The 27,589-nt window shown below is 38.3% G+C and overlaps 1 protein-coding gene across 1 annotated transcript in view; it reads left to right on the top strand.

Annotated features, from left to right (window-relative positions):
• The window catches only part of LRP1B (LDL receptor related protein 1B), a 1,021,752-nt gene that overhangs the window by 855,463 nt on the left and 138,700 nt on the right, over positions 1-27,589 (top strand). The window contains exons 63-67 of the mRNA XM_034786032.1: positions 4,004-4,097; positions 9,584-9,700; positions 9,816-9,935; positions 15,078-15,197; positions 26,199-26,315. Of these exons, the coding sequence (XP_034641923.1) occupies positions 4,004-4,097; positions 9,584-9,700; positions 9,816-9,935; positions 15,078-15,197; positions 26,199-26,315 (568 nt within the window). The remainder of the gene's footprint in view (positions 1-4,003; positions 4,098-9,583; positions 9,701-9,815; positions 9,936-15,077; positions 15,198-26,198; positions 26,316-27,589) is intronic.

Genomic DNA, 27,589 nt, shown 5'->3' with positions numbered 1-27,589 from the left:
GCCAGCATAGCAATGTGTTAGTCATTACCAACACCAAGCGTGTCCAAGAAGGGACTATAACCCTGGAGAACAAAATCTGGAGCAAAGGCTTACAAGGAAAGCTACATAAACTCAACAAAATTATCAACATGACCAAGACAAAATCAGCATGTGTGTATGTTTGCTCACAATTCCAATACAAGATGCTTTCTTCTGCTCTGTGTCTGCAGCCATATCATGCTGAATGCACCTGAACTTCTCTGCTCTGGGAAGTTAAACAGGGTTGGGATCCTGGTTAGTATTTGCCTGGAAGACCATCTGGAAATGTTGGATGCTCCTCCACACCCACAATTTTAAGAAAGGTCTTATAGTCACAGGACTTGCTCATGTTGCAAGTTAAGCACCTATTCCCATGCACAGACAACATGCTAATTAGTACCCTGCTCAGAGAAACACATTCATTTATAACTGGACATCTGCTGAAAAGAATTCAGGCTTACCAGTTGATCAACATCAAGAACTTTTTGAACCCAATACGGAGAATGGTTGCCGCCAGAATCAAAACAGACATAGCTCTGGCCATATTTTGCCACTATGGAGAAGATTTGCAAAGATCCAGAACTTCATTGTACCATTCATTTCCTAGCAGTTGTCACCTAAGCTAATTATCTGCAATTGCTAGGATTGCTGGTGGCAGGCATTGCCTTCATTCCCTGAGTGGGCTTTTCAAAATGCAGTGCAGAAATTCCTTCTGAGGTCATGGAACCATACTCTTGAGGCAATACAAAATTAGGTGTCACTCCCAGACCACATCCAAATGCTCCTTTGTGGACAGCTAAGTACTAGCAAAATGCTGATACCCAACCCAGAACCAAATCTCATTAGAAGGTGCAAAAAATTACAAAGCGGGTAATTATGGTGCTCACAGGGGAAGTCTCCTCCTACCTCCTGTTCTAGATTTATTTATGCATGAGGGATGATTGTTTTATATCCATTCCAAAATTCAGGAACGTACCAGAGGTCAAAACTTTTAAACAGCAGTGGAAACAATATACTAGGCAGAGAAGAATCTTCTGCCTTTCAAGAGAGTTCACATAAAAGTACAGAAAAGAGGAAAAGGAAAGTCCTCTCCTGGCCCATAGGGCACTTTGGACTTGACAGATAACCAAGTAATCCACATTGCACCTGCAGAAAACAACATGGCTCTTGAATCAGGAACTCCTTCATCTTGAACATCTGTGGTTTACAGCACAGGCACTGGAAGAGAAGTGTAATTCAACAGGGATTTTCCATTAGCCTTGGATACATGTTTGTAACCAGACAGAACTCAACCAGGAAATCTCATTCATTGATTTGGTCAAGTAATGTTTCCAGTGCAAGCGGAAACAGAAATCTTTCTGGGGCAAGGATTGCCTCTTTCTACAGTGCCCAGCACAATGGGGCCCTAACTGCCAAATGTAATAATCATAAAGTGATATCAGCTACATTAGAGTTTCTCCAGAATGGCTGATTGGAATCTTACAACTAAGCACCATAGAAATGTAGGTAACAGCCCAAGTGACATAGGTACACTGGATTCTCCATCTGAGTATAACTACATGTCAAGATTAATCAGAATAATAGATTAGATAAAACTGTTGCTGAACTTTCTAGTAGCCCTTATCTCAGAAAGACAGATTTTAGAATTAGTTTATCTATGTGAGAACTAAGCTGTTACTGATGTGAGAAAGAGATTATTCTCATAGCTCCAGAAATCTTTCTATTCAAGATAAGGTTACTCTTTCCACAATTTCCACAAAAGAACAAGATTTTCTCTCTGGTGTCACCAGCAATCTCTGAACTCTCAGGAAGTTTCATTATCAATAAGTCTATAGCACCTATTAGAACTGAAACAGTGAATTGAGCTCAGTGAAAGTATGCTTGGCAGCATTCTTAGCACATCATCTACCTATAGCGGGTCAATCAATCATTTCACACCTAATGATCATAAAGTTTCTAACATGCCTAATAAGAGTTTTTCCACCTATCAAGGAACTGATTCTTCCTTTGGATCTCATCCTGATTATTTCAATGTTCATGGGCCCTCCATTCAAACTTATGATTATTTATCTCTGTTGCACTTGTCTCTGAAATCTTCCAAATTGGTAGTGATAACCTCAGCAAGCAGGGTAGGAGAGAGATTCAAGCACTCATGGCTGATCCTGTCTATACAGTTTTTTTCCTGGACAACATATCCTAAAGAGCACACCCAAAAGTCTGACCAAAGGTGGTTAGAGAATTCCCTCTGAATCAACACATCAACTCACCTGTATTCTTCCCTAAGTCTCATGCTTCTATGAACAGAGGCAGTTTTTCAAGGACTTTCAACTCTGTTCTAAAGTGGATGATGGTGATATATCCAAGTGACCTCTTTCTCCAGTGTTTGTGTCCAAGTTCAGATACAGTGAATTGCAATCAATAGTCCAAGATAGGAATATTGAAAGTATAGATTACAATGGTTGGGTCCTCATCTAAGAGGGAACAGGTAAAGCTGTATTGCCAGGCAAAGAGAAATAGGACATTTTTTGCTAATAGATGATCTCTATGTCAAGTATGAGATGTAATGGGATGGGGAGACTTTGATCCCAAGGCTTTTTAATGGTCTAAATTTAATTTTCCCAGGCCACTGATGACCAACAGTTAAAATTGGTTGGTGGTTTAAGCAAAATGAGTGGATGACTCTGGATTTGTGGATTTTATCTTTTATGAGGACATAGCCATTATCATCTCCATTTTCCACATTTCCAGGTGGAATTATTGCAATTAACTCTACCTGAGCTTGGGCATAAACACTGGAGAAAGATTGGAGCTGGTGGTATGGCTTGCAGCTGCACACCTTATGATAGAGGCCACATGGGTATACTACATCATCCACTTTAGAATAGAACTTGAAAGCCCTTTTCTACAAGGCCACTTAAGTGTTTGGGACCTGGCTACTTCACAGGACCCACCTTATCTTTAGCGATTCCCAGCTATCTTCCACAATAATAATTCAGCGTTTATACCTCAGTTCTAACTACAGATCACAAAGCATAATTGACAGCAATATCCTGGCTGTGGAAGTTCCTGGCAGAAAAACTTAGACTGAGCTTTAATGGTATTCAGATTAAGGTGAAAAACACACCTTTAAAAAAAAAAACTTCCTTAAGGATCAATGCTCTTAGAACAAAACAAACAAACAGAAAACGTATACTCAGTCACACTCCTCTCCCCTGGTGGAATTTACAAAGTAAAACATATTCTGTTTCTGGGCTTTTGTACTCCTTACTTTTGTGCAGCACTTAAATAACCAGGGATAAGCACCATATAGAAAAACTAAAATAGATTACCAGTATTCTTAAACTACCCGGACTCTGCCACTTGATGTTATTGGCAAAAATAATTTGTGGTTTCAGTTTAACTCCTAGAAGCATTCTTCTCTCAGCGATAGTGAAGGAACAGCAGAGCTTCTAATTGAGATTAAGGGCAATATTGGCCTTTTGAAGGCATTTACTTAACAGATTTTTGCCTTTTGAGGAATCAGGAGAATTAGGTTGTTGTTCCATTGATTTGATTCAACTTACATAAAAGTGATTGTATAAAAACAAAACTGTATATTCGGTTGAATTGTTAAGCAACTTCAACATATCTGCTGTTACTCAGATTCATTCTAAAAGAATGCTGTTAAATATATGCTTCAAGAGTCCCAAGAACAGTTCTTTAAGGAATGTAAATTTCTATTTTGAATTAAAATTGAAAGGACCAAATCCTGAGCTGTTGTAAAATGGGATAGCTTTACTATCATTGGAGCTACACTGATTTACACCAGATGAAGATCTAGGCCAACACTCCTCAAAAAGTATCTTGTACAAAATCAACTGTAAATACACATTAGGGAAACAGGTATAAGTTTTGACCTATGAGTCTAATTTCTCATAAATTATTTTGTTTGCATGAAAAATATTCATATTTTAAGACTTTTTTTTGGCTCCATTTCTTACTACAGTTCCGTTGCAAAACTGATAAATGTATTCCATTCTGGTGGAAATGTGATACTGTAGATGACTGTGGGGATGGATCAGATGAACCTGAAGAATGTCGTAAGTACATTCTGAATTTTAAATCCAACTTCTTTTTCCATGATGTTCTTGTATAAGATACTGTAATGCAGAAGTTAGAAAGTTAAATAAGGTGATCACTGCTACGTGTCATTTGAAAATCCTTAACAAACTGCAAGAATGTGTAGTACATATTCTCAAATCCAAAATCACAGTTTAACTTTTTCTTAGTTTCTTGAAAAACTGGGTTCAAGTTCGATTTTTAAACCTGAATAGTGACATTTGTTCAACTTTTCTCTAAGTGACTCTTGCTACAATTCTGAATACATTTCACATAGAGTTTCCTGTTTTAACAAACAATGCAAAAGGATGTTTTGGGGATAAGAATTTACAAATCAGGTACAAATGATTCTGTGAGATGCACTATTTCTAACCATCTTACTGAACTTTGGCTCAGTGTGCTGGTAGTGGTGCAGAATCAGCAGATTTCTCCTTGATAGTTTCTCAGACTTCATACAGTAGCCTCCATAATATTCCCCCTGTCAAGTTTTAGATAGTTTAAAGTCAATCATGATGATTTCTCAGCATCCCAGAGGGAAACTGTCATGGTTTTGCCATGACAGCGGAATGTAAGTTGTGTTAGGTATTGGAAAACACTGTTTCTTTGGAATTGGTTTACTACATTTTAATGTCTAGAGGATGATGCTTCCTTTCATCCTCCATCACTAACCGCTTATGTGATTTACTGTATCTCCAAAAATCAAAAGATCATGAGTGCATTGTACCTGTGGTTGCCAACCCTCCAGGATTGTCCTGGAATCTCCAGGAATTAAAGATAAATGGTTATTTATGTCAAGTGATGAAACCTCCAGGAATCCGTCCAACCAAAATTGGCAACCCTAATTGTACCTTCAAATTTGTACTCACAATAAAAAATGTTCACTCCGCTGCATTTCTCTTTAATTCTAATTTACAGTCATTTCATTTTAATCTTGTGCACTAAAATTTGTAATCCACATTTTAACAAAGAAATATGCTGAAGTAGAGTAACAATAAGCAATTATCATATGCTTCTAAATCTTTTGTTATGATGCCTTTTTCATTGTCACAAGTTCAATAATAGAAAAATACTTGATCTTTTTACTTTTTATGACAAGTTACCTTACTTCATTTATCTACCTAGAACTCTGCTCCTTACTGACTTGTCTGTTTACCACATGGACATTGTAGTAAATCACATGCAATAGCTTCATCCTCAGTAATATGTCAAGCTTTACATTTTATTGAATTTCTATTGCAGAAAAATGGTCAGGATATTCTGCAATGTGTGAACCAAACTAGAGGCGTTTCAGTACCCTTAATTTAAGTGCAAAAGTTTAAAAAATATTGTATTAAACCCTATTCTATTTACCCCCAGGGAAGCTATTTAAATAGTCTGTAACTTTTTCCCCATCTGTGAAATGGGAATCACTAAATATTGTTATATCATGGGTTTAGGAGGTTTTAATCGCTTATGCCAAAGCCCACTGAAGTCAATGGGAGTCTTTCCCTTGTACTCAATGGGCTTCAGATAAAGGCCTGATGCTTGTAAAGTGTTTTGAAATTCTTTGTAAAAAGGTGCTATAAAAGGGATAAGTATTTATCACTTGGCCCAACTGCCCGTGTGCATCTCCTTGGTCATCAGGCTTCTTCCCTTTGTTCTCCTGCTACTCCTCTTTGCAATGCATTTTAAGAGGATAAGCCATAACTCTATGTGCCACATATGATCAAGACCAAGAGTGAGGGATTAGGCTCCAGAAACTTCTTACCCCTTAGCACCTCTCTGTATAGCTTGAAGCATTTTGGGTTGTCTACAGATTTATTAAAAACAGAGAGAAAATGGAAGTAAAGCAAAATAAATGGTTTGCATAACAGACCTCATCTCAATACTTGGCAAAATTCAGTGAGGTAGGCTTCCCTTAACTGTGGGGACATCTACATTTCAAGCTGGAAATGTAATTCCCAGCTCAAGGATGACATACCAATGCTAGCTCTGAATGAGCTAGCACTCTAAAAAGAGAAATGTAGCCATGATGGTACAAGTGGCAGGAAGGGCTACCCACCCAAGTACGTATCTAGCATCTTGAATGGGTACATGCTTGAGCGACTATCCCTTATGCTGCTGTTGCTACACTTCTATTTTTAGTGTGCTCAGTCAAATTTAACACACTTATGTCTCCTTAAATTGGAAATTACAAGTTCACATTGAGAGGAAAGATGATTGTGGTACCTCAGTAACTCAAGTAACACAGTGAACAGTCTCTCAGGGACATGATTGTGAGGTTCCTTTCCTCTTTTTTGAACTTAATATGAATGCTTCCTGCCTGTCACTCCCAATACTCTGGTCTCTCTGGCAGCAAACACAGCTATTATATGTGAGATAAAGATGGTCTTGAATTTTCTGAGGACTAATATTTGAATAATAATAATTTGAAATCTTCACAATAAACTAGAAATGTTCCTGATCTAAACTGTCATTTGAGTGTCCACTTTACACATAAACAGGAGAAGACAGTTCCTATTTTCCTAGCATGCCATGCTGGTTTGTGTTGAATAGGATTCCCCAGGACAATCTTGGGAGGCATATGTCTGACAGCAAAGTAAGTCTCAGTTGTAGACAGTCTGAGCATCTGCTGGAGTATTATCACAACTCAGAGTTCTGGATCTTGATCATTGATAGCTGCTAGATTCCAAAAGATTTAGAGACAGGTGATGGAAATGATAGCCCTGAAAGAATCTGTGTAAGAACAACTGTCAGGTCAGCTACCTTTATCAGAGAACAACCAGTCCGAGTTTGGTGTTCTTGAGTAGTGTCTACTTGTTGCAGATATGATGCATGACACAAACACTTCATACTTTTTGTGACACATTTTGGGCTAAATGTTTATTCCTTTTTGGCCAGAAGGTCTTACCTTTGGGGGGAAAAAAGCTTGAAGAGAAAATTACGCATCAGCAGGGTCTTTACCCTTCCATATTTTATGAAAATTGTGATGATATCTGACTCATTTCTGATTTGAACAAAATCTTAATCGGATTTAGAACTGTTTGATTATACACTTCACAGAGAGAAGTGCAGGTCATTCCTTGGTGGAACACAATATCCATGTTTTTGATCAGCCTGGAACTCTCCATGCTGGGAGAACTGGAGTAGCCCCTTGTCATCTGTGGAGTGCCTCGTCCATATATTAAAAAGTAGATCATTTTTTCTGACTCTCACATTATTGAGGATCTATTTGTGGATGTAAGGATTCAGTCTTAAAGCCTTCCAACGCTAACAAGACACTAATATTTAAATTCTTAATGTGACTATCCAGTTTGCACTAATTGCATACCCTCATCTCACTGTCTACAGTGACTTAAGTTTTGTCTACACGGTGTGTTAATCCACATGAGAGGGCATAAATTCTAGTGCATACTAGCATATCGCACATTAGCTAGCCTATGTGAACCCTGCCGGTGCACATTAAAAGTTCCCTAGTGTGCATTAATGTAGTGTTGTTTATGTTCCTCTAAATTTCTGATACCATCTTTAAATGTGTAAACTACTTCTTGAAATGCACAACTTCCAGGCAGTCTTCCTACATTTAAGAGCCTTGTGGTACATTTGGCATTTTAAACATGCTATTTCTTTAGAATAACTTGGCTAAAATTTGCATTTTATTTCTATATCAGAATGTAAGAATGGGCATATTTTACCTACTTTACCTGGGATTGTATTATTGGTTATTGTTGCATAAGGCTTATCTCATTTCTGTTCTGGGCTAAGAGTTGAGAATGCACTTGCAGATAAGGAAATTATTCTGTGATAAATTCACAGTAGGATTTGTTACAAACCTTTCTTGGGTTGTACCCAGAATGTCTCTAGTTGGCTATATTTTCCTTCACCAGATTATATATTTATGTACCATTTCTTGGGCTTTGGTCAAACCCAGAACTCAAAGAATCTCAGATTTATATAATAATCCCTTCAATAGTAATAACTACAGATTCTCTCATGGTTAGAGAGGACAGACGTTAATCCCTTTAGCGAGATGTTTTGTCATAGCCATTTGGCAACTTGTCAGCACAGATGGTTTATCTACTGCATACACATTTATAGCTTCAGACAGATCTTGGTCTCCCGGGTGAATCCCCTTTATAATTTAACCAGCATAGGGGAATCCCCAGGCAGCTGATAACTTTTGTATCCTATTCTGTTTAGGAACCAGAGTTAGGGATACATGTTTAGTACACTTCAGTACTTTCTAACTTTTACTGTAGAAGAAAACAACTGACAGAGGCACTAAGGGCTGTTGTAACCTCTTCAGTAGGAAGTTCTTGTCACTTTCCACATCAAAATCAAACTTTCCCTTTCAAAGGTTTGCACAGGGACTTGCACATCTGCATCTTTGCTGTTTCTTATCTCAACCTGGCACCCTTACAAAGTTGTCTCTCACCAATTGACTTTCTTCTTCAATCTTGTTTCCATATCATCTTCTCTTCTGGAATCCCTTCCCAAATCATTGCTCTTGGTCTCCATCCTTTCTTTATTCAAATCCCCATTGAACGCTGACGTCTTCCCTAAGGCACATAAATGCTAACCAACACAAATAAAAATAATAATCATCCACTTAAGATAGCATCAGACTCTTGGTGTCCCAGTGGGTTCTTGTGTTTTCTGTTCAGATTAAAAAATCCACAGAGCTGGGACTGTGTATTCTTTTCTGTTTTGTACATATCTTAGCACACTGATGCTTACAAATAAATAGTAATAGACATGGTTGCAAGATCTCATAATTACTATCTGGTTATTAAGAAATGCACATGCAATAACTATATAAATCTCTTCTAATAGTCCCCTTCAGCCAATCAGAGCACAGGGTTTTGCATACTGTATCATTACTGTGAAATAACTCATGTGCAGTCATCATGTAAATGAGACCCTCCTCAGCCTTAGTGCTTCGATCTTATAATTGAAAAATATGTGTTCAGTTATGGTTTAGTAACTACAGAATACTCTGGTTCAGTCTATATATCCTAATTTAATAACTTTTAAATATATTCAATTACTCCATTGAAGAGTAATAATATAATTGGCACATTACCATCCCTGTGACAGTGCTGGTAATTTTTCTGTACTTAATGAGATTTTTTTAACCTCTGTTATGTTATAGGTTAAAGATATTTTTTAATATAAAGAAATAGATATAAAAATATCCAAATGATTTCATGACATTTTCTCATTGTGGGCCAATCCAAATGCCATTGAAATCAATGGGAGTCTTTTTACTAACTTCAATGGGGCTTGGATCATTCCATGTATTTGATCAGTTTATTCAGAAAGGAAGAATCCATGAAACTTCTGTCTGACATGTACACTTTCACATTGGGGTTCATACACAGTTTAAAGTAATTCAATATACATTTTGAATAGCAGAAAAGCTTTGTTTATAAGTTTTATAAACCCTGTATGCAACTGTGCAAGATTTGTTTTTTTTTTTTTTTTCCAGCTGAATTTAAATGTCAACCAGGACGTTTTCAGTGTGGAACTGGACTTTGTGCTCTGCCAGCCTTTATCTGTGATGGAGAAAATGATTGTGGGGACAATTCTGATGAACTCAACTGTGGTAGGTGTTTATATGTAGCACAGAATTCAAAAATTGACTAAGATCTTTAGCTAAGATGGTTTAAATTCTCATGAGAAACTCATCTGGAAAACTTTTTTTTTCATCTCTCTTCCAGACACACATGTCTGCCTGTCAGGTCAGTTCAAGTGTACAAAGAATCAGAAATGTATTCCAATAAATCTAAGGTGCAATGGACAGAATGACTGTGGTGATGAAGAAGATGAAAGAGACTGTCGTAAGCTATGTTTAAAGAGTTTTGTATTGCACAGTGATGGATAGTTTTAAACATAGAGTTTAAAAGATATATGTAAAATTACTTTATGCCCAATGAAAAACAGTTAATCTTTTGGACTATTTGACATACAGTACCTGAGATATTCTGTGTACAAAAATCAAATACTTCTGTCACTGACTTCAATTTTTTGTAACCAGGACAATGAGAAAAAAAAAAGAGAATTGATTTTTAGAAAATTATATGGGTCTCTTATTTGGGTTAAACTGTATATATTACAATGACCACTCCCACCACCATCTCTTGTCTCCTCCTTGGTCTGTTAGCATTCCTCATATGACTCTCTGCCATGGCCTGATGGCAACACAATTTACTGGGAGAGGATATCTTTGTTCCTGCCCCTTAACTGAGAGAGGGTATAGGTTCTAGAACTCTTTATCCTACAGCACCTCTCCTTGGAGGTTACGGAGTTCTCTTTTATGGAAGGTCTGCTCAAATTTACCCATATGACATTAATCTTAATAAAAAAATCAAAACAGAGAAAATTGAATTAAAAAATTAATTTCAGATAAAAACCTACATTTATATTTCTAATAAGATAAACTAGATAAGGTATTTTCAGCTTAGTTACAGAGGGGGAACATTGAAGAGTTTACATCTTGTAAATATAATCCTCTCTCTCTGATGTTTCTGGTCTGCCTATCAGCACCATACTGCCATCTAGAACGAGAGATGACTCTGTCACTCACTCAACCTGCTCTTCAAGCTCCCACTGATCCAGGGCAGCTACCCCATTTCTAAATTGGTTTTCTCAAACTTCACATACACAATGGCTTGGAGACTCCATGCATTCTTTAGAAAAGGGCCATTGTGGATACAAAGACCCTTGAATATTGATGATTAATAGCCACCTTTCAGAAGCCTAAGTTAGCTCAGTTACTGCTTTTCAGGAACCACATTGCCTGATTTTATCTTGTTTCAGTCAAGCCTCTTGTTAGATGAAGTCCATAAGCAGTTTTTTCTTTTTTGCCATGTTTTTGGATAGTGGCTCAGATTCTTTGTCGCAATTACTTTTACAATACTGGTATGACATACTACACTAGGCAAAAACAACAAGGAGTCTGGTGGCACCTTAAAGACTAACAGATTTATTTGGGCATAAGCTTTCGTGGGTAAAAACCTCACTTCTTCAGATGCATCTGTAGTGAAGACGTACCCTTTAAGGTGCCACCAGACTCCTTGTTGTTTTTGTAGATATAGACTAACACGGCTACCCGCTGATACTTTACACTAGGCAGTGTGGCCTAGTGACTAGAACACTGCACTAGGAGTCAGAACACCTGGCTTCTATTTCTGTCTCTGCCACTAGTTGCTGGGGAATCTTGGGCAAGTTACTTCAGTTCACCGTGCCATGTAAAATGAGATAATGATACTGCCTGCCTTTGTAATGAAATGATTTGAGATCCACTGATGAAAAGTTCTATATAAGAGCAAGGTATTATTATTACAAATACTCTTAACTACATAGGCATGACTTCATGATTTTCCATCTCAAACACTGCAACATCATGCTAATTCATGAAAACCTGAAACTGAAAATGACTAGAAACTAAATATAAACAAACCAGAGACTTTTCATTGCCCAAGCTGAGCTAAATGCAAAAAGTCAACAGTAGTATAAATAATGAAAAGCAAATTAGATGATAAATCTTTGTTTAGTTTTAATAATCTAGGATTTATTTGTAACACTGCCAAGAACATTTGTTTGTTTTCTGAAATATGGGATCTGATTCTTGGCTGTGCTGAATTTATGCCTGGCACATTGTGGGGAGGGGGACAGACAAGTGGTAGGGGAGCACCAGAGAGCTGGTTACAGCTCCATGATTGTCATCCCAGTTCCAGTGCAGATTAGCACAACTTAGAATGTGCTTAAATTGTGCCATATGGTAACTGACTCCAAGGGTACGTCAGTGATTGATCTATCGTGGATTGATTTATCGCGTCTAGTGTAGACATGATAAATCAATCCTCGATCGCTCTGCCGTCGACTCCAGAAATCCACCAAGGCGAGAGGCAGAAGCGGAGTCGATGGGGGAGCAGCGGCCGTCAATCCCGTACCACAAGGACACAAAGTAAGTGATTCTAAGTCGATCTAAGATACGTCGACTTCGGCTACGCTATTCTCGTAGCTGAAGTTGCGTATCTTAGATCGATTCCCCACCCCCCAAGTGTAGACCAGGCCCAAGAGACTAAGCAGCTTGCAAAGCAATCCAGACATAACTCCTCCCACCCCTCTCTGTTTATGACGTGCCCAGTGTACTGTGGGCCAAAGGGCAGGTGGCTTAGAACCTGGCTATGAGAACTCTACAGCTGATGGGAAATCCATATAAAGCTATATGTTTTGACTAACATTTGTTAGCATACACACATTCAAGGTCATTTTCTGTTCTACTAATTTGCCATAGGCCATAATATTGCTAAATAAGTCCATGTTCATGGCCAGTCTTTTTTTTTTTTTTTTTTTTTTTAACTTTCCAAGGAGATTTATGAAAGGAAATCTTCTGAGCTAGTGAGATAAATACATTAGGAAGGAAGTGAGAGAAGAAAATTACTTTTTGATTGGTGAATAACTAGGGATAGGATCCCTACAGGAAAGGGGCATTAATTGTTTCATACTCCTGGCTGAGCAGAAAATAATCACATGCCATCTCTGATGTGAGGAACTTTTCTAGCACTTTTTGTATGGATTTAAAAGGAAAACCCATGAATGCACTAAGAACCAGGTTTAGTTGCTAAGGTGGAAATCCTGGAAACTAAGACACCCATTCAAAGCAGCTTTCAGGAACTAGGAAAATTGGAAGCAATTCTTTACAGCAAAATCTTCTGTTACCTGGACTATTATGTTGACATTGTGAAGTAGTTTTCAGTCTGGTTCTTCAATTTACTACTTTTCTTCAAAACAATGAAGACAGAGCAGAAGGATTTTGGTAGCACTGGACACTGTTGTATACAGGGAGTCCTCGGACTTATGATACAATTCCTCAGAATTGCGTTGTAAGTTGAAACGTTGTAGTTCGAAACGGTTTTTCCCATAGGAATCAATGGTATGAAGTGGAGATTGTTTCCTGAACCAAGGCTTGATACACTATTTTCACCACAATAACCCAGATTTTTGTACTATATGAATTATAGATGACTAATGTTGCAATGTCAATGTATTTACTGTACACTGTATTTTGTAAAGAAACTTCGGATAAACATATAAACTCACATATGCTGCTCAGAATGCCGGCAACACAGGCTCAGAAAGCCAGGGAGAATGGCACACATGCTGAGCCTCAGCCAATCACTGTTCAAGCTTTCTGATTGGCTGAGCTCAAGGCTGGAAGCCAATCAAAAACAACCCTACCCGGCAATAAGCTACCCTGTTGCCTCAAAGCCAATCAAAAGCAACCCCTTCCAGATCCATTCCAGTACTGTATAATGCAACCAGCAAGTGATTTCAAGCAAACTTTATGCAAATCGAGCGTCATAAGGGCAAAACGAGCAGTCCATTGAAAAGCGCAGTAAGTGGCGTCAGGCATCGTAAGTCAGAGGACTCCCTGTACATTTAGATTTAGTAAAGGGGCCCAAAGAGTCAAAGGTATTAACATGACCCTGAAACTGTCCAACATTAAATACTTTTAAACATTGTTTGGGGTTTCCTATGCAAAACTCAACCTGCTTAGTACCATGGCAAACACATACTGAAAAATATTACATTTTATTAAATGGGAAAAAAGGGAAAAGCCTTTAAAGCATTTGAAATGTAAAATATTTAATAAGGCTTACATTTTAACAGCATCCCTAGTTCCCTTTCCCTTTAGCTGCAGAGTGTCTTTGGAAGGAAAATAACCCTTCCTTTGACAGTCTCTTAGTTGGTATTAAGATGGTAATAACTGTCCTTTAGAGAAAAAGAGAAGTTAGTTCAGTTGGGCTGCAGCTGCTGTTGCTGCTCTTGTTAAAGTCTGATCCCATTTTCTAAAAGGCAAAACATGAAAAACATACACAAAAGGGGAAAGAACAGCAAAGATAGAAAATGCAGCTGTCTCTGGTTTTAACTTGTAACCTTGCTGCTGCAAAACTGAGCCACAGTACACAGTCTTATCACCACTCTGAGACCTGGCAAAATTGTACCATGATATTGCATATAGCTGTCTCTTTCTGGTCACAGGCTTACAACAGGGTTACAAAACATGCAGTCTTGGCCAGCTTAGCCATATTCTTATTAGACAGAAGGAAAAAGGAAAGGGTTTGTAAAGAGAAGAAATAAGGTGGGAGATTGAAAAGAATGCACAAAAGAGAGGAAGGGGACATGACAAAGTCTCACATCCCATGTAGTGGCTAGGATATAGCTGGAGCCAGTGAAGATGGAGATGTCACCTGGGCCACTTCTTTGGTCCGGTCAGGACATGTCTTGGGATCAGGATGACAAAAGCCCAATGATGTTACAATGGATCTCTTGGTTCCAGGATATGGTGAGGATGGCAACCAGGATGGTGAAGCTTGCTCCTTACCCTTTGTTTCAGTCTTCAGATGTCCATCTTTCACTTCCTCTTTACCAGTTTTCCTCTCAAAGTCTCTTTATATGTACCCACAGTGCATTGCTCACACTGTCGATGATAGTGCCCCGACTGTGGACACGCTCTGCTGACAGAGGGAGCAAGTGTGAACATGCAATACTGATTTTTATTATAGCGCTTTTTGAGTGTCAACATAACTTTTGTTGACAAGACTCTGTAGTGTAGACAAGACCTGAAAGACTCCAGAAGACAGTGATGAGCCTTTTAACTAGTATATCGTTAGCATTTGGTCTATCAAATGTAACCTATGTTGAAAATGTTCTTGTTTGTAATCAATGGAACACCACCATAAATATTGTGCTCTCTCTAAATTCATTTGGACAATGTTATTAATAATCAAATGGATTAAATAATAAGAGAATGCATTAAAACGGATTGCTATTTTCCTGGAGATATTACTGAAAAACTCAGTAGAACTCACAGGGAGCCTGTTTTTAACATTTGGGATTATTTATTTTAACAAAAAACATTTTGAGTCTTGGCAGAAATTTTTAGCTTTAAAAATAATTCCCTTTCTTTAAAGCGGAAAACAGCTGTTCTCCAGACCATTTCCAGTGTAAAACTACAAAACACTGTATTTCTAAACTGTGGGTATGTGATGAGGACCCGGACTGTGCTGATGGATCAGATGAAGCAAACTGTGGTGAGTCTGACAACAGTTACACAAAAGAGTGCAGGCAGAAACTTTTTGTTTAAAAGTAGTGACATTGCTTTATTAAAATCTTATATTTCTAACACCAGTATCTTTATAACTTTCTTGCTCAAGAAGACTTTTCCCATTTTTTTAAATTTATTTTTATTTTCTTACCATAAATTATAACGGGACAGTTGCAATGATATTAAATATGTCCTGTGTCATTATTTCAAAGTAATCAGCTGATAGAATAGCTTTATTTTACCTGTGAAATCTGTCTTGAAGCATCTGCTTTATGGACAGCAGTTATGAAACAAATGACTCACCTGAAACATTAGTGGTTTCTTTTTTAATTCTTATCGCAGAATTACCCAGAGCCTATTAATTTCTTCTACATATTTTTTGCCTATTGTATTCAACTAAATGCTGGTAAATAAAAAAAAACTAATAACTGCTATAAACATCTGAGTAGTTTAACTAGGTTACATTGTGTAAAATAAACAGATTTTTGTATCAGCTATCACAGGAGAACTGAAGGAACATTCCAGTCTAAGACAGGCCTCACAAAGCCTTAGCGGAGTATACATCAAGTGTTAAGCAACCTGAAAGCAGAATTTTGTAGTGACTTTTATGAATCCAATAGTAAATAGAAAAAAAGCTTATTTATTTTCTTTGGGAATACTTCTTTTGTTGTTGTTTATTGCTCCCCTTTGCACAAAAAGTAAAATCTTTAGCATTTGTTGCTACATTTTTGCTATTTGTACCAGAAAGGTGACTTGAAAGACATTTTAACTGCAAAGGCCCAAGTTCATGTTTTTCCAGTAATAGTTAAAAATATGTTTAAAAATAATAAAATAGTATAGGGTCCTAGAGTCACTACCTACTTTCCATACTAGCAATGTCATCATACACTGAAGGACAAACAGCAAACTTGGACTATGATAAGTAAATACAAGAGGAATTCTCATTTTTGGTAAGTGAAAGAGGAAAGGATTTTTTTCATGTATTTTATTTTAAATGCATTTATTTGTAAGCTTGAAATCTGTCATAAAATTTAGTGATTTGGATTTCAAATATCTTTATTTATAGAAGTTTTAAATTCACCTGCAATAATAGTAACATTTTATGACTTAATTAACTAACTAATACTCCTAGGTCACTTATAAAGAAAGTAGATATAGTGTACTGTAGTGTACCAATTTTACAGATGAAGAAATCGAGAGAAACAGAAGCTAAGTAATTTAAACAAGGCTGGGCGGCTAATTCTCATGGCTGCAAGTAAAATTCTGATATTCCTGGTTTCCAATCCTCACTCAGTTCATGAGATTATGGGCCCTCAACCGGAAGATCATGAACAGCTTTCAGGGGGTTGTAACTGCCCTCTCTTTCCTTATCGATAGTTATGGGGTGTATAGCTTGAAACCCATTTCTATTCCAACATGAGATCACAGGATGCAAAATGTTAAGGGTTCACTGCACTCTTTAAGACATGTGTCTTTGCAAAATGCCATAAAATACTTCATTCTTCTTTGAGTGGCCTACACATATTCAAACTCAGGGGATGCTCCAACTGGGCATAGTTTAGATGGAAGAACTTGAACTAGCTATGGGAGGGGCCCATGAGCACTTCAGCAGGCACTGCTAGTTAAAGTTCCGCCATTCATAGGATTCTGTTCTTAGGAGCCATAATAGAATCAACACTGGGCAAAGCAATCTATGACTGATTCTTAAAGATAAGATCATCTATAAATCTAACCAAACTGTTCTTTTCATTCTATGGTTATTGGGGCTTATGGCCTAAACAAGTATGACTTCCTTGGATCTTTTATGAATAAAGCATTTCCAACATTAAGTACTGGAAAATTTCAGGTCCAGCATAGACAATATGGCAGGACTCTGGGCATTCAAAAAAGGGAATTCCTATCTGTAATTTGGTGATCCCACAAGAACAGCCATACTGGGTCAGACCAAAGGTCTCTCTAGCTCAGTATCCTGTCTTCTGACAGTGGCCAATGCCAGGTGCCCCAGAGGGAATGAACAGAACAGGTAATCATCAAGTGATCCCTCCCCTGGCGCCCATTCCCAGCTTTCCTTTCCAACAGTGTAAAGAAAGGAGTTTTTCAATCCTCCCGTGCCTTCACTGATAACCACAGCAAATCTCCAATTTCAGGTGTACATGTGTGTGTTTGTGGGGGGGCGGGGGCATCTAAACAACAGCAGAAATAAGAGTTACACCTCAGCATTCTCAAGTTAAGAGCATTCAGTGGGCTCTCCGGTTCTTTCTACCATAAGTCTGCCACAGAGTGATATAAGTAGCTACAGACAATACAACCTCCATGTATTGTCCTAACAAATGTAGTGGAGGGTGTGAACTCTGAAGTGATATATTAATCCTTTATTTTTTAATTTATCTTGATATAATCCTCATGTATTCAGAATGGAAAATAGTATAAATAAGTGACTTGCTGCAAAAATAGCACATTACTACTAATCAAAGATACTGAAGCTAGGCAGTTTGTTGATTGTGATTTTGTATACATGGTTCTGTATGAATGTGTTAAATAAAAGAAATATGCAGTGTTGTTGTAGATGTGTTGGTCCCAGGATATCAGAGAGACAAGCTACATGAGATAATATTTTTTATTGGACCTACCTCTGTTGGTGAGAGAGACAAACTTTCATGCTTACTCAGAGCTCTTCTTCAGGTCTGGGAAAGGAAGAAGAAAAGATCAGCATAAGCTCAAAAGCTTGCCTGTCTCAAAAAAAGATGCTGGTCCAATAAAAGATATTACCTTCCCCACTTTGTCTCTCAAATAATAGAAGTAACATACCGAACTGTATATAAACCTAAACATTCTCTTATCATCTGAATTAGTTTATTTGCAATAGTACAAAGCATACCGATACTATAAGTAGATTATGAAAATTGCTAAAATAATTTTGAATCAACTATTTTATTATGAGAGTGCAATATAATAATTAACAGTAGTGGCATGGAAAATGTGATTTCACTAAAGCAATAAAAATCTGGTGGCTTTAATGATTTTGAACCATATGTCATCTTCTCAGAAAAGGACACAGAAGAATTTGTTACATTTGTTAATTAGCAAAATTTCCTTGTTTTTTCCCACCTGGAGAGAGAGATTTGGGAGGGCCATGAAGGGAAAATCCATAGGAAGGGGATCCCACAGTCCTGTTCTGCATTATGCTTTTCCCATCCCAAGGTCCTATACTGTCTCTAAAGATACTATCCACTGGGTCTCAACCCCCTAGTGTGAGACAGATCAAACTCCCTGGTTCTTGACTGTGGAGTGAGGAAGACTATTCAGCATCTTCAAACCATGTCTTTGAGGCAGAACAATAACTGTAAAACATGAACTTGCACTACCTTGGAGTCAGTTACTAGTTGCAAGGATATCAGATTTTCTTGCAGATGTCATCCCAAGAATTGAGGCACCTCATGGAGACTCCTTTAAATCCAATATGAGGTTGTCCTGGAGTTCCTCAACTGGTAAATCCTCAGAACAACAGTCAGTGTCAGCCAAGATGGCTGAGCAGTGAGGCTCAGCGTAGATGCTAGATACACTGGCAGAAATCTAGCTTCCCCCTGGCAAGTTCAGTTAGGTAGCTTCACCACCAAAGTTATCTATGTCATAACTACAAAATCCCACCACTAGAGGACTTCTCTAAGTGATAGGTCTCCAAAGCACTTCAACACTCAGTGTTTGAAGTTGGTAGTTCTGAGTTCCAACTTGTTGGATGAGGTGGAGCATCCATAGAAAATATCAAGGCACACAGCACAGGGAGAAAACAGCAGCAATACTACACACTGGTTTTGAAGCTCCCAAGCTCATCAGACTTTGAAATGAAGCCTCTAGAATCTCTACCTCTTATTTGCCAATAAATATTCATAGTACAAGAATGGAGTATCAATTTTCATATTATGTGGTCATAATTAGATTTATATAAAATATTAGTCATCGGAACAGAGATAATTAGCACTTTGCATCATTCTTATTTGTGACCATACGGGCATTTCAGGATTTTTTAAAATGTGATTCTTGACCGTGGGAGGAAAGCTGATCTGAACAGATATTTTCTAAAGAGCCAGTTAACTTCTTGGCACTAGCATCAAGAGCTCTCCCAGCAGTGGATGTGCTGGAAACCACTGGCTTGTAAAGATTAGATAAGAATGGTGATCTAGTATGGTGGTAGACAAGTTTATGATCATTGTGATAATATGAAGAATAGTAATGTTTATACTGAAAGCAAATACTAGCATGGAATCGCAGAGATTCTTTCATTCCTTTTTGACATCAGAGCTGGAATTTACTGCTTGTTGACAATGCAAAATTGTTCATCTAGTCAATTTCATTCTTTGGATCATTGCTGTAACTCTGTAATTTTTAGTATCTTTTCCAGTGATGGAAAAGTTTACTGATTGTTTCTGCAGTAGCTATGAAAATATTTTCGGGAATGCAATGGACATTCAGAGATGAAAACATTAAGGCAATGTTTTTTTAGGTTGGGAATATATGTGATACTTAGTTGCATATTTCTGGTGAAATGTAATGAAGTTGTCCAAAATAAGGTGTTTTTTAAAGAAGTCCACTGATTGTCTGATATAATTTTTAGTTGCCATTAATGAAATAAACAAATAAATACAAATTATCTTTTTTGCAAATTGACATCATCCTTATTTCTTCAGATAAATCAAATAATACATAATCAAATGTAGAACAACTCTGGAATTACTGCCAAAGGACTGGCTTCTGAGAGTGATACAAAATCATCATTTCTCCCTGAATATGTCAGGTTTCATAAACATGAGAAGTCTCTTTACAATAAGAAAGAAAGAAAAAAAGAAAGAAAGAAAAGGTTACTGATCCTGAAACTTTGTTCAGAGTACAATTTCTTAATATTCTTACAGACAAAATATTAATTTTTAGAAGAAAGATATTTTCAGTAAGATCTACTTAAAGTAAAAGTATTTCCAATAATAATGAGTTAATGCAGTGATACTCAGACCGAGGCTCGTGATCTGCAAGTGGCTCTTTAATGCATCTCCTGCAGCTCTTTGCAGCACATAATATTAAAACACTGATTTAGTTATGAACCATAGTGCTTTTACTATGTTATTAATCAGTTGCAGTTGATAAATACTTGGTCAGTAGAATATATAGTAAATGAAACAATGAATTCACTCTACTGCGGTTCTTTTGGGTAATGCTGATCACAAATTTGGCTCCTGAACCTCTGAGGTCTGAGAATCACTGAGATAAAGAATATATGTAAATACAGATTTCACTCAGAGGAATGTTAGATATTAAAGCATTGAATATTTTTGGAATAGCTTATTCCCCTTACATTTTGTGATTTGAAGGTTTTACAATTGATTTAGAAGAGTATAATGTTGAAACCATTAAAATGGCAAAGGGCAAGAAATTATTTGTGCAAGTAGGTAGTGGATTTTTAAAGGAATTTAGGCTGACAACTATTTTTAGTTTTCCTAGCCCTTTGTCTTAAGGAACTTCCCTACTTGTTCTTTGTTTTTGCATTCCACTAGCAAGTTTCCACCAGATATTTTCCTAGGTCTTACTATATCTCCAGCACTTTTTTCTAAGCCACTTTGCACTCCACAGGGGGTTGACCTCCCCTATCCTTGTGTTCTGAGCTGTGGAGTGCAAACTGGTTCAGAAAAAAAGTGCTGGATATATAGAAAGAGTTAGGAAAATACCTGGTGGAAACTTGCTAGTGGACCCCCGATCCAGAATAAAAGGAAAATGCGGTCCAGTTAAAAAAGCTATCCTGCAGTTCTTTAAAAATACTGGGAGAGGTGACAGACTTAGTCATAACCTATTTATGAAGTCCAGTGAATGGCAATCCTACATTCAGGAATTGAGTCTGCTGCACCACAAAGCCCAGGAGGAGGAAGAAGAAGAAGAATAGGTGAGGACTGAAGAGAGAAGAGCTGCAGTAGGTAGCTTATATCCTGGAACTGGCCTTGAAAGGAGAGGACAGTTGGGGTGAATGGGTTCTAGAAAGCTGCTAGTGAGGCTGGGAACTGCCAAGAAGAAACTCCTCAGCAGCAGATTGGCAGGAAACCATATGAGGAGTCAGACTTCCCAAGAGAGAGGACTGGAAGACATAGTACTGGGAAAGGCACCTGTGGATAGACAGTGGTAGGAAGTAGCGAGGGCTTGTAAGGAGAGGTCTTAGCTATTTAAACACAGTGACTGTGGGCTGGAACCCAGAGAAAAGTACAGGCCTGAGTTCCTCTATCTCCCCCAGAAAGGGGAGTAGGAAAACATCCTTGAGAAAGAGGAGGCCAAGGATTATAGAGCCCAGGTCAGGGCTGGGATTGACAACCCGATATAGAGTCAAAGGACTTTTTGTCAGTGGGACTCTTTATTACCTCAGAAGGGGTGAGATTATGAACAACCTGACAGGAGTTGTGAGAAGCTGACTGTTACAGAGCCAAGCAGCTGTCTGATGGAGAAACTGAGGCAGAGTTGCTGCAACACCAAACCCAACCATTTGTAGACACATTGTCTGGTGAGTTAGCTCCATTATAGAGCCTAAATACCTTTAAAAATCTGGCCCTAAGTATCAATAGCGATTTAGGCCTCAATTCAGCCAAGCACTTAAGAATGTGTGTAACATTAAGCATTTGCCTAAATGCATGGCTGAATTGGGATCTTAGTTACTCAACTTTTATTAGTATCAGTAAAGTTAATATTTTAGTATTAACTGTATATGTTATGATAGTGCCCAGAAGTCTCAGCTGGGATTGAAGCCCCATTCTGTTGAGCATCCTACAAACACAGATAAAGACGATTCCTGCCACAGAGAGGTTACAATCTAAAATAATGGCTACCAACCTTTCCAGGTAACTTTACCCCTTTTTAGGAGTCTGATTTATTTCGTGTACCCCAAGTTTCACCTCACTTAAAAACTACTTGCTTACAAAATCAGATATAAAAATGCAATAGTGTAACAGCACTCTGTTATTGAAAATTGCTTACTTTCTCATTTTTACCATATAATTATGAAATAAATCAATTGGAATATAAATATTGTACTTACATTTCAGCGTATAGTATATAGAGCAGTATAAACAAGTCATTGTCCGTATGAAATTTTAGTTTGTACTGACTTCTCTAATGCTTTTTATGTAGCCTGTTGTAAAACTAGGCAAATATCTAAATGTGTTGAAGTAGCCCCTGGAAGACCTTTGGGTACCCCCAGGGGTATGTGTACCCCTGGCTGAGAACCACTGATCTAAAAGGCACAGACAGACTAATAGTTGAGAGTGGGAATGTACCATGTACTCTCTAAAAGCTGTTTATTATTCATGGTCTTTTGTGAAAGCAGAAGGTTTGTTTCTGGGGTTGGGGAACTTAAAGGACCTGCTTTGCTGCTTAAATTTAGTGTCCCGATTAATTAATTATATATTTTTTTGCTGTTGGATAGTCATTATTTTAATTGTAATATTCTTAGGGGTACCTGGAGCTTTTTGTGTGGGTGTCTTGTATTGTTGTTTAAATAGAAAGAAAGAAAGAAAGAAAGAAAGAAAGAAAGAAATTAATGAGAGGATCAGTGGTTCCCACTGTTTTGTGTTTTTTTTTAATTTGAGGACAAGTCAGAGCCTGTGTATGTATAAAATATATATAGTCATAATTCATCATGATCATCATGAAGGATCTTGTACAGAGCATGGCAGAGGGAGTCTTAAAGAGAGGTTTGAAAAAGGAAAAAGTAATGGGTATAGGGATTTTATTGATGAGTTTTCCCACATGCAGGAAGCAGCGTAGGAGAAAATGGTGAAGTGTTTGATGGAGTGGGTAGAAATGGTTAGGAATGTTGGAGCAAAGGCAGGAGTAGCACTGCAGCAATAAGTTACTGGATCAGCTAGGTAGGGCCTGTCAAGGTGGTGAAGATCTTTAAAGGTAAAGACTACTAGAAACCAGGATATATACTCATGCTGAATCACATTAAAAAATTATTTTGATATCCATAGGTAGTGAGTTATATGGGCCCGTGGTGCCCGTGCTCCACCAATATTTAGGAACTTGGGCCTGGCTTCATCAATGTTTGGGCTTACCGTGCTTTGGGGGCCCCATGCTTCAGGGGGACACAGGGTCCAGGGAAGCCTGGAGGGTTACTGGGGGGGCCTGGGGTTGGCAGCAGTGAGCAACCTGGCCCCAGTCCACCCCGCTCCACCCTGCCAGCTCCCAGCGTCACTTGGGAGGGGGGGCGGAAGCCAGAAAGAGGTGGGGCAGAGGCCTGGGGGGAGGGGCAGAATGGGGGCAGGGAGGGGACGGAGCAGGGGCAGGCTGGGGCCAGGTCACTTGCTGCTGCCGGCACCAGGCCCCCCTCTAACCTCCCAGGCTGCCCTGGACCCTGTTTCCCCCTGAAGCACGGAGTCCGGTCCGGTTGGCCCAGTCCGTGCTATGGACAGGACAGCTCTGCTTGAACCCGTTCTGGGCACCACTAAAAATTATACAAATCTGGTGCTCATGTTGATATCTCATTCCAGTTCCTAGGTTTGCACAAAGCCAGGCTTGAAGCACAAGCACAGCAAGCAGCTGTTCGGGGCACAACATCAAATGCAATCTCTGCAATTCATGTAATGGCCCTGTCCACTTCATAGGCAGAGGAGTATGCCTGACTCAAGCTATTTTTATTAGTCCCTCTTCTTCATGACCACTTAATTTAAACACTTCAGGGACATTGTTGGCATCACAGGATCTAAACTAACATTCTGTAAAATAGCCCTAATGGGAATTCAAGAAATTCCCCTTAAAATTCCATTGCACTGACATGTAATTTAAAAAATGTCATTGTGGCTTTTATAAAACAAACTTCTTATAGATGTACTTTTATGCAAAGAAAATATGCCACTGGTAATTTTTTTCACCCTCTATCATTTCCCCCTCTCTCCCTTGAACCTGAAAGAATAAAGTACAACAGAAAAAAAATCAAAATGCAAACGAAACACAAAAATAGCTGCATCCCATTGGAAGAGTCCTGCTGCTGCTGTTCAGAACTGCTCATGCATCCACAAAAGGATTTATCCATAATCATATGTTGTGAGTGTAAATGCTTGTTTCAAAATCCTACATACTGACTGAATAAAACTAATTTCAGTTTGGTTTTATATACTGCAGACATCCTCTTTCTGATGCAGTGAGTGATTAAATCAAAAGTATGGGAAAATGCTACGTTTTTCACTAGATGTGTGGGTATAGCTCCAATTAATTGTAGCATTACAAGTGTAAACACACCCATTGGTCAATATAGCACTTTGTACTCTGTTGCATAAATACACCTATAGTTTAGTCAGGGGTGCCATTTGGGGATGGACTCTAGCCTCCCCTCCCCCTGAGTTTCAGACCTGAGGTCTGTTCACAGCACACATCATAGCCCTAGACAGAGCTCTTAACTGCAATACAGCATGAGTGTAATATGTGATGAGTAAGGCTATGATTTAATTATGGGTATTTTTAGTAAAAGTCATGGACAGTTCACGGGCAAGAAACAAAAAATCATGGGCCGTGACCTGTCCATGACTTATATCATAAATATCCCTGATTGAATCTTAGGAGTGGGGCACTGCCGAGGGTTGTAGAGCCTGCCTGTAGCACCAGCAGCTGGGGGGGGGGATCTCTGGGAGACCCGTGTCACCACCTGCAGGGAGGGAGGCCTGGTGCAGCTGGCTGCAGGGCCACCTGAGCGGCTGACTGCAGAGTCGCTCCAGCAGCAGCTGGTGTGGTTGCCCCCAGAGCAGCCTGTGTACTGGCCACTGTAGAAGTCCTGGAGGTTGCAGGAAGTAACTGTGAGTTCCACGACCTCCGTGACAAACACGGAGCCCTAGTGATGAGTTCTGTGCTGCTCCCCACTTCTGCCTTTGGGGCAGGGAGTTCTTTTTATAAACAGGGGCAGGGTGATTAAGATAACAAAAGGCTTGTCATTAAATTAAATTAAGGATGGTTAGATGATCCTGAAAGCATTGCCAGGCACTCCAGTGAAAAGATAGGAAACAATGGGTAGGAATAAGTGGTGAGAATGGAGAGAGGTAAATAATGATGTCCCCAAGGGGTCTGTACTTGGACCAGTGCTGTTCAACATATTCATAAATACTTTCTTACATCATCCTACTCCTCTGTGTAATTTGTACCAACTTACAGTCCATGACCCATCAATATAATGGGTATAAGTAGCTCTAAGAGAATCTAAGTTAGACCCTTTTACGCTAATATACACATCACTTCTGAATTTGGTGCAGTTTCACAATTTGTACCATTAGCAACAGTGGAATACTGTGGCATTTATACCTCGTGGTTTTTTTTTTATTGTTTGAAATGTTATCAGTAATACAACTTCTCACATTACTTCAGTTCAAAAAAACTTCAGAACCGCCACTTATCAATTAAAAATGTCTTAGTTTTCCTGTATCAAATCCAAACTGAAAGCTGACAATTCTTTTTTATTAGACAATGTGGGTGAATTAATATCTTTTATTGGATCCATTTAATGAGAGAGAGAAGCTTTTGAGCTCTCTCACCAACAGAAGTTGGTCCAATAAAAGATATTTGCCCACTTTGTCTCTCTAATATCCTGGGACTGGTATGGCTACAAAAAAACTGCTTACAATTTTTATTTATTGTATGATAATTAGTGTTGCTTTTTTATTTATTGTATGATAATTAGTGTTGCTTTGGTCATGGGTCAATAGAATCTTGAGAAGCACGTGATAGATGTGTAGTCATGTTGCTGAATATCGTATAAGAATGTATACGGAATATAATTCAATAGAATAGAGTCACAGTGGGGCTGCCTTGTAAAATGGTTCTTTGTCTTTGGTAGATAAGTACCACTTAAAATGTTAAGATTCCTTAATTTGACATATATCTTGGAATATTATTATCCTACCCCTTTTAGTAGCAGTCTTTTTAAGTTCTCCCTTTATGGAATACATTGATGCAAATGGTAGCATCTTCATTGCAGATAAAAAGACTTGTGGGCCTCATGAATTCCAGTGCAAAAACAACAACTGTATTCCAGATCACTGGAGATGCGACAGCCAAAATGACTGTGGTGATAATTCAGATGAAGAAAACTGCAGTAAGTAAATCTTGCAGCCTATTCAATAAACAGTAGGAAACTTTTTTTATACTGATAAGCTGTCCATTTGATTTTATCTATCCTACTCTTTGCATCGTCATTTGTAGTCACATTTAGTCTGGCACATTCAGAATCAGTTGACCTGAATCCAAAATGACGACTCTGAAAGTCTCATATTTGAATTATTTCCATAAAGATCTGTAGCCAATTAAGAGAGTATCATGCACAATTCTGCAAAATATGAATATGCAATGGAACCCTTGACATATGAAAATAACGTTAGAGGGTAAGTGGAGAGCAAGTTAAAAACTGACGATCAGCTAATCTGACTTCTCTGTGTGAGGGTGACTCCCGTATTTTTTGTATTCAGGTATATCCATGAGTCAGCAGCATCTCATAACACTTTCCCAAGAGCATAGATACCTGTGAACAATGGGAGGTGTTTCAGGCAAACACTGCCAGCCTGTTACACTTTGTATATTCAGTAGGGGAATTTCCATATTTTAAAGCTAATCAGGTTCACTTCTGAAGTCCTTATTCACATTGACATTCACATTACTCAAAAAGTGGTCCCCATTAAAGCTAATGGAACTAATTCACCTTGTTCCTCTCTGTGAATATGGAGTGCAGATTAGGGCTTCTCGCATACATTTGGAAATGTATGAGCTAGCTTCTACTCCGAATAAAGACCTGTAACACCAGCTTTAGCTGAATAATGTGTGACATCTTCACAGAAAGGGGTGAGTTCCTTTCATTTTTGAGCCCTGAAATGTAATCATGAGTCAAAGGGGCAACATCTAGCCACCAGTATCATTGTTAGGCATTTTTAGAGTCAGAATCCCATGCATTGCTTTGTACTGCTACCCCCACAGTTTAATAGCTGGGTTCTTATATTTTTTTCTTTCTTTCTTATAACATCCAAGAACTGGCTACATGCTTGGCTTCTTGCCAATCAGTGTGGAAGACCTCCTGTCCTCTCTTCAGAGATCTGAATGTGTTATTTGTAGTCAGTCTCTGTGAAGTAAAACGTTTTGGTCAGAATTTTCAAAAGTGGATGACTAAAGTTAGGCACCCAAATCCACATTCAAGACATTTGGAGGTATAGGTACTCAGCACTTCTGAAAATCAGGCCATGTAATTTATAATCCTAACTATAGATTTATGTGCATAACTTTAGGCATTTCCCACATGTGAAACTTTTGTGTACAGTACTACATTTAAATACAATAGATTTAGCTATCAGATGAAAGTGTTGTCTAAAGGAGAAAGTGTCC

The sequence above is a fragment of the Trachemys scripta genome, chromosome 11 (genome assembly GCF_013100865.1).
Source record: "Trachemys scripta elegans isolate TJP31775 chromosome 11, CAS_Tse_1.0, whole genome shotgun sequence".
Lineage (NCBI taxonomy): Eukaryota > Metazoa > Chordata > Testudines > Emydidae > Trachemys > Trachemys scripta.
This window is presented reverse-complemented; position numbering and strand designations above follow the sequence as displayed.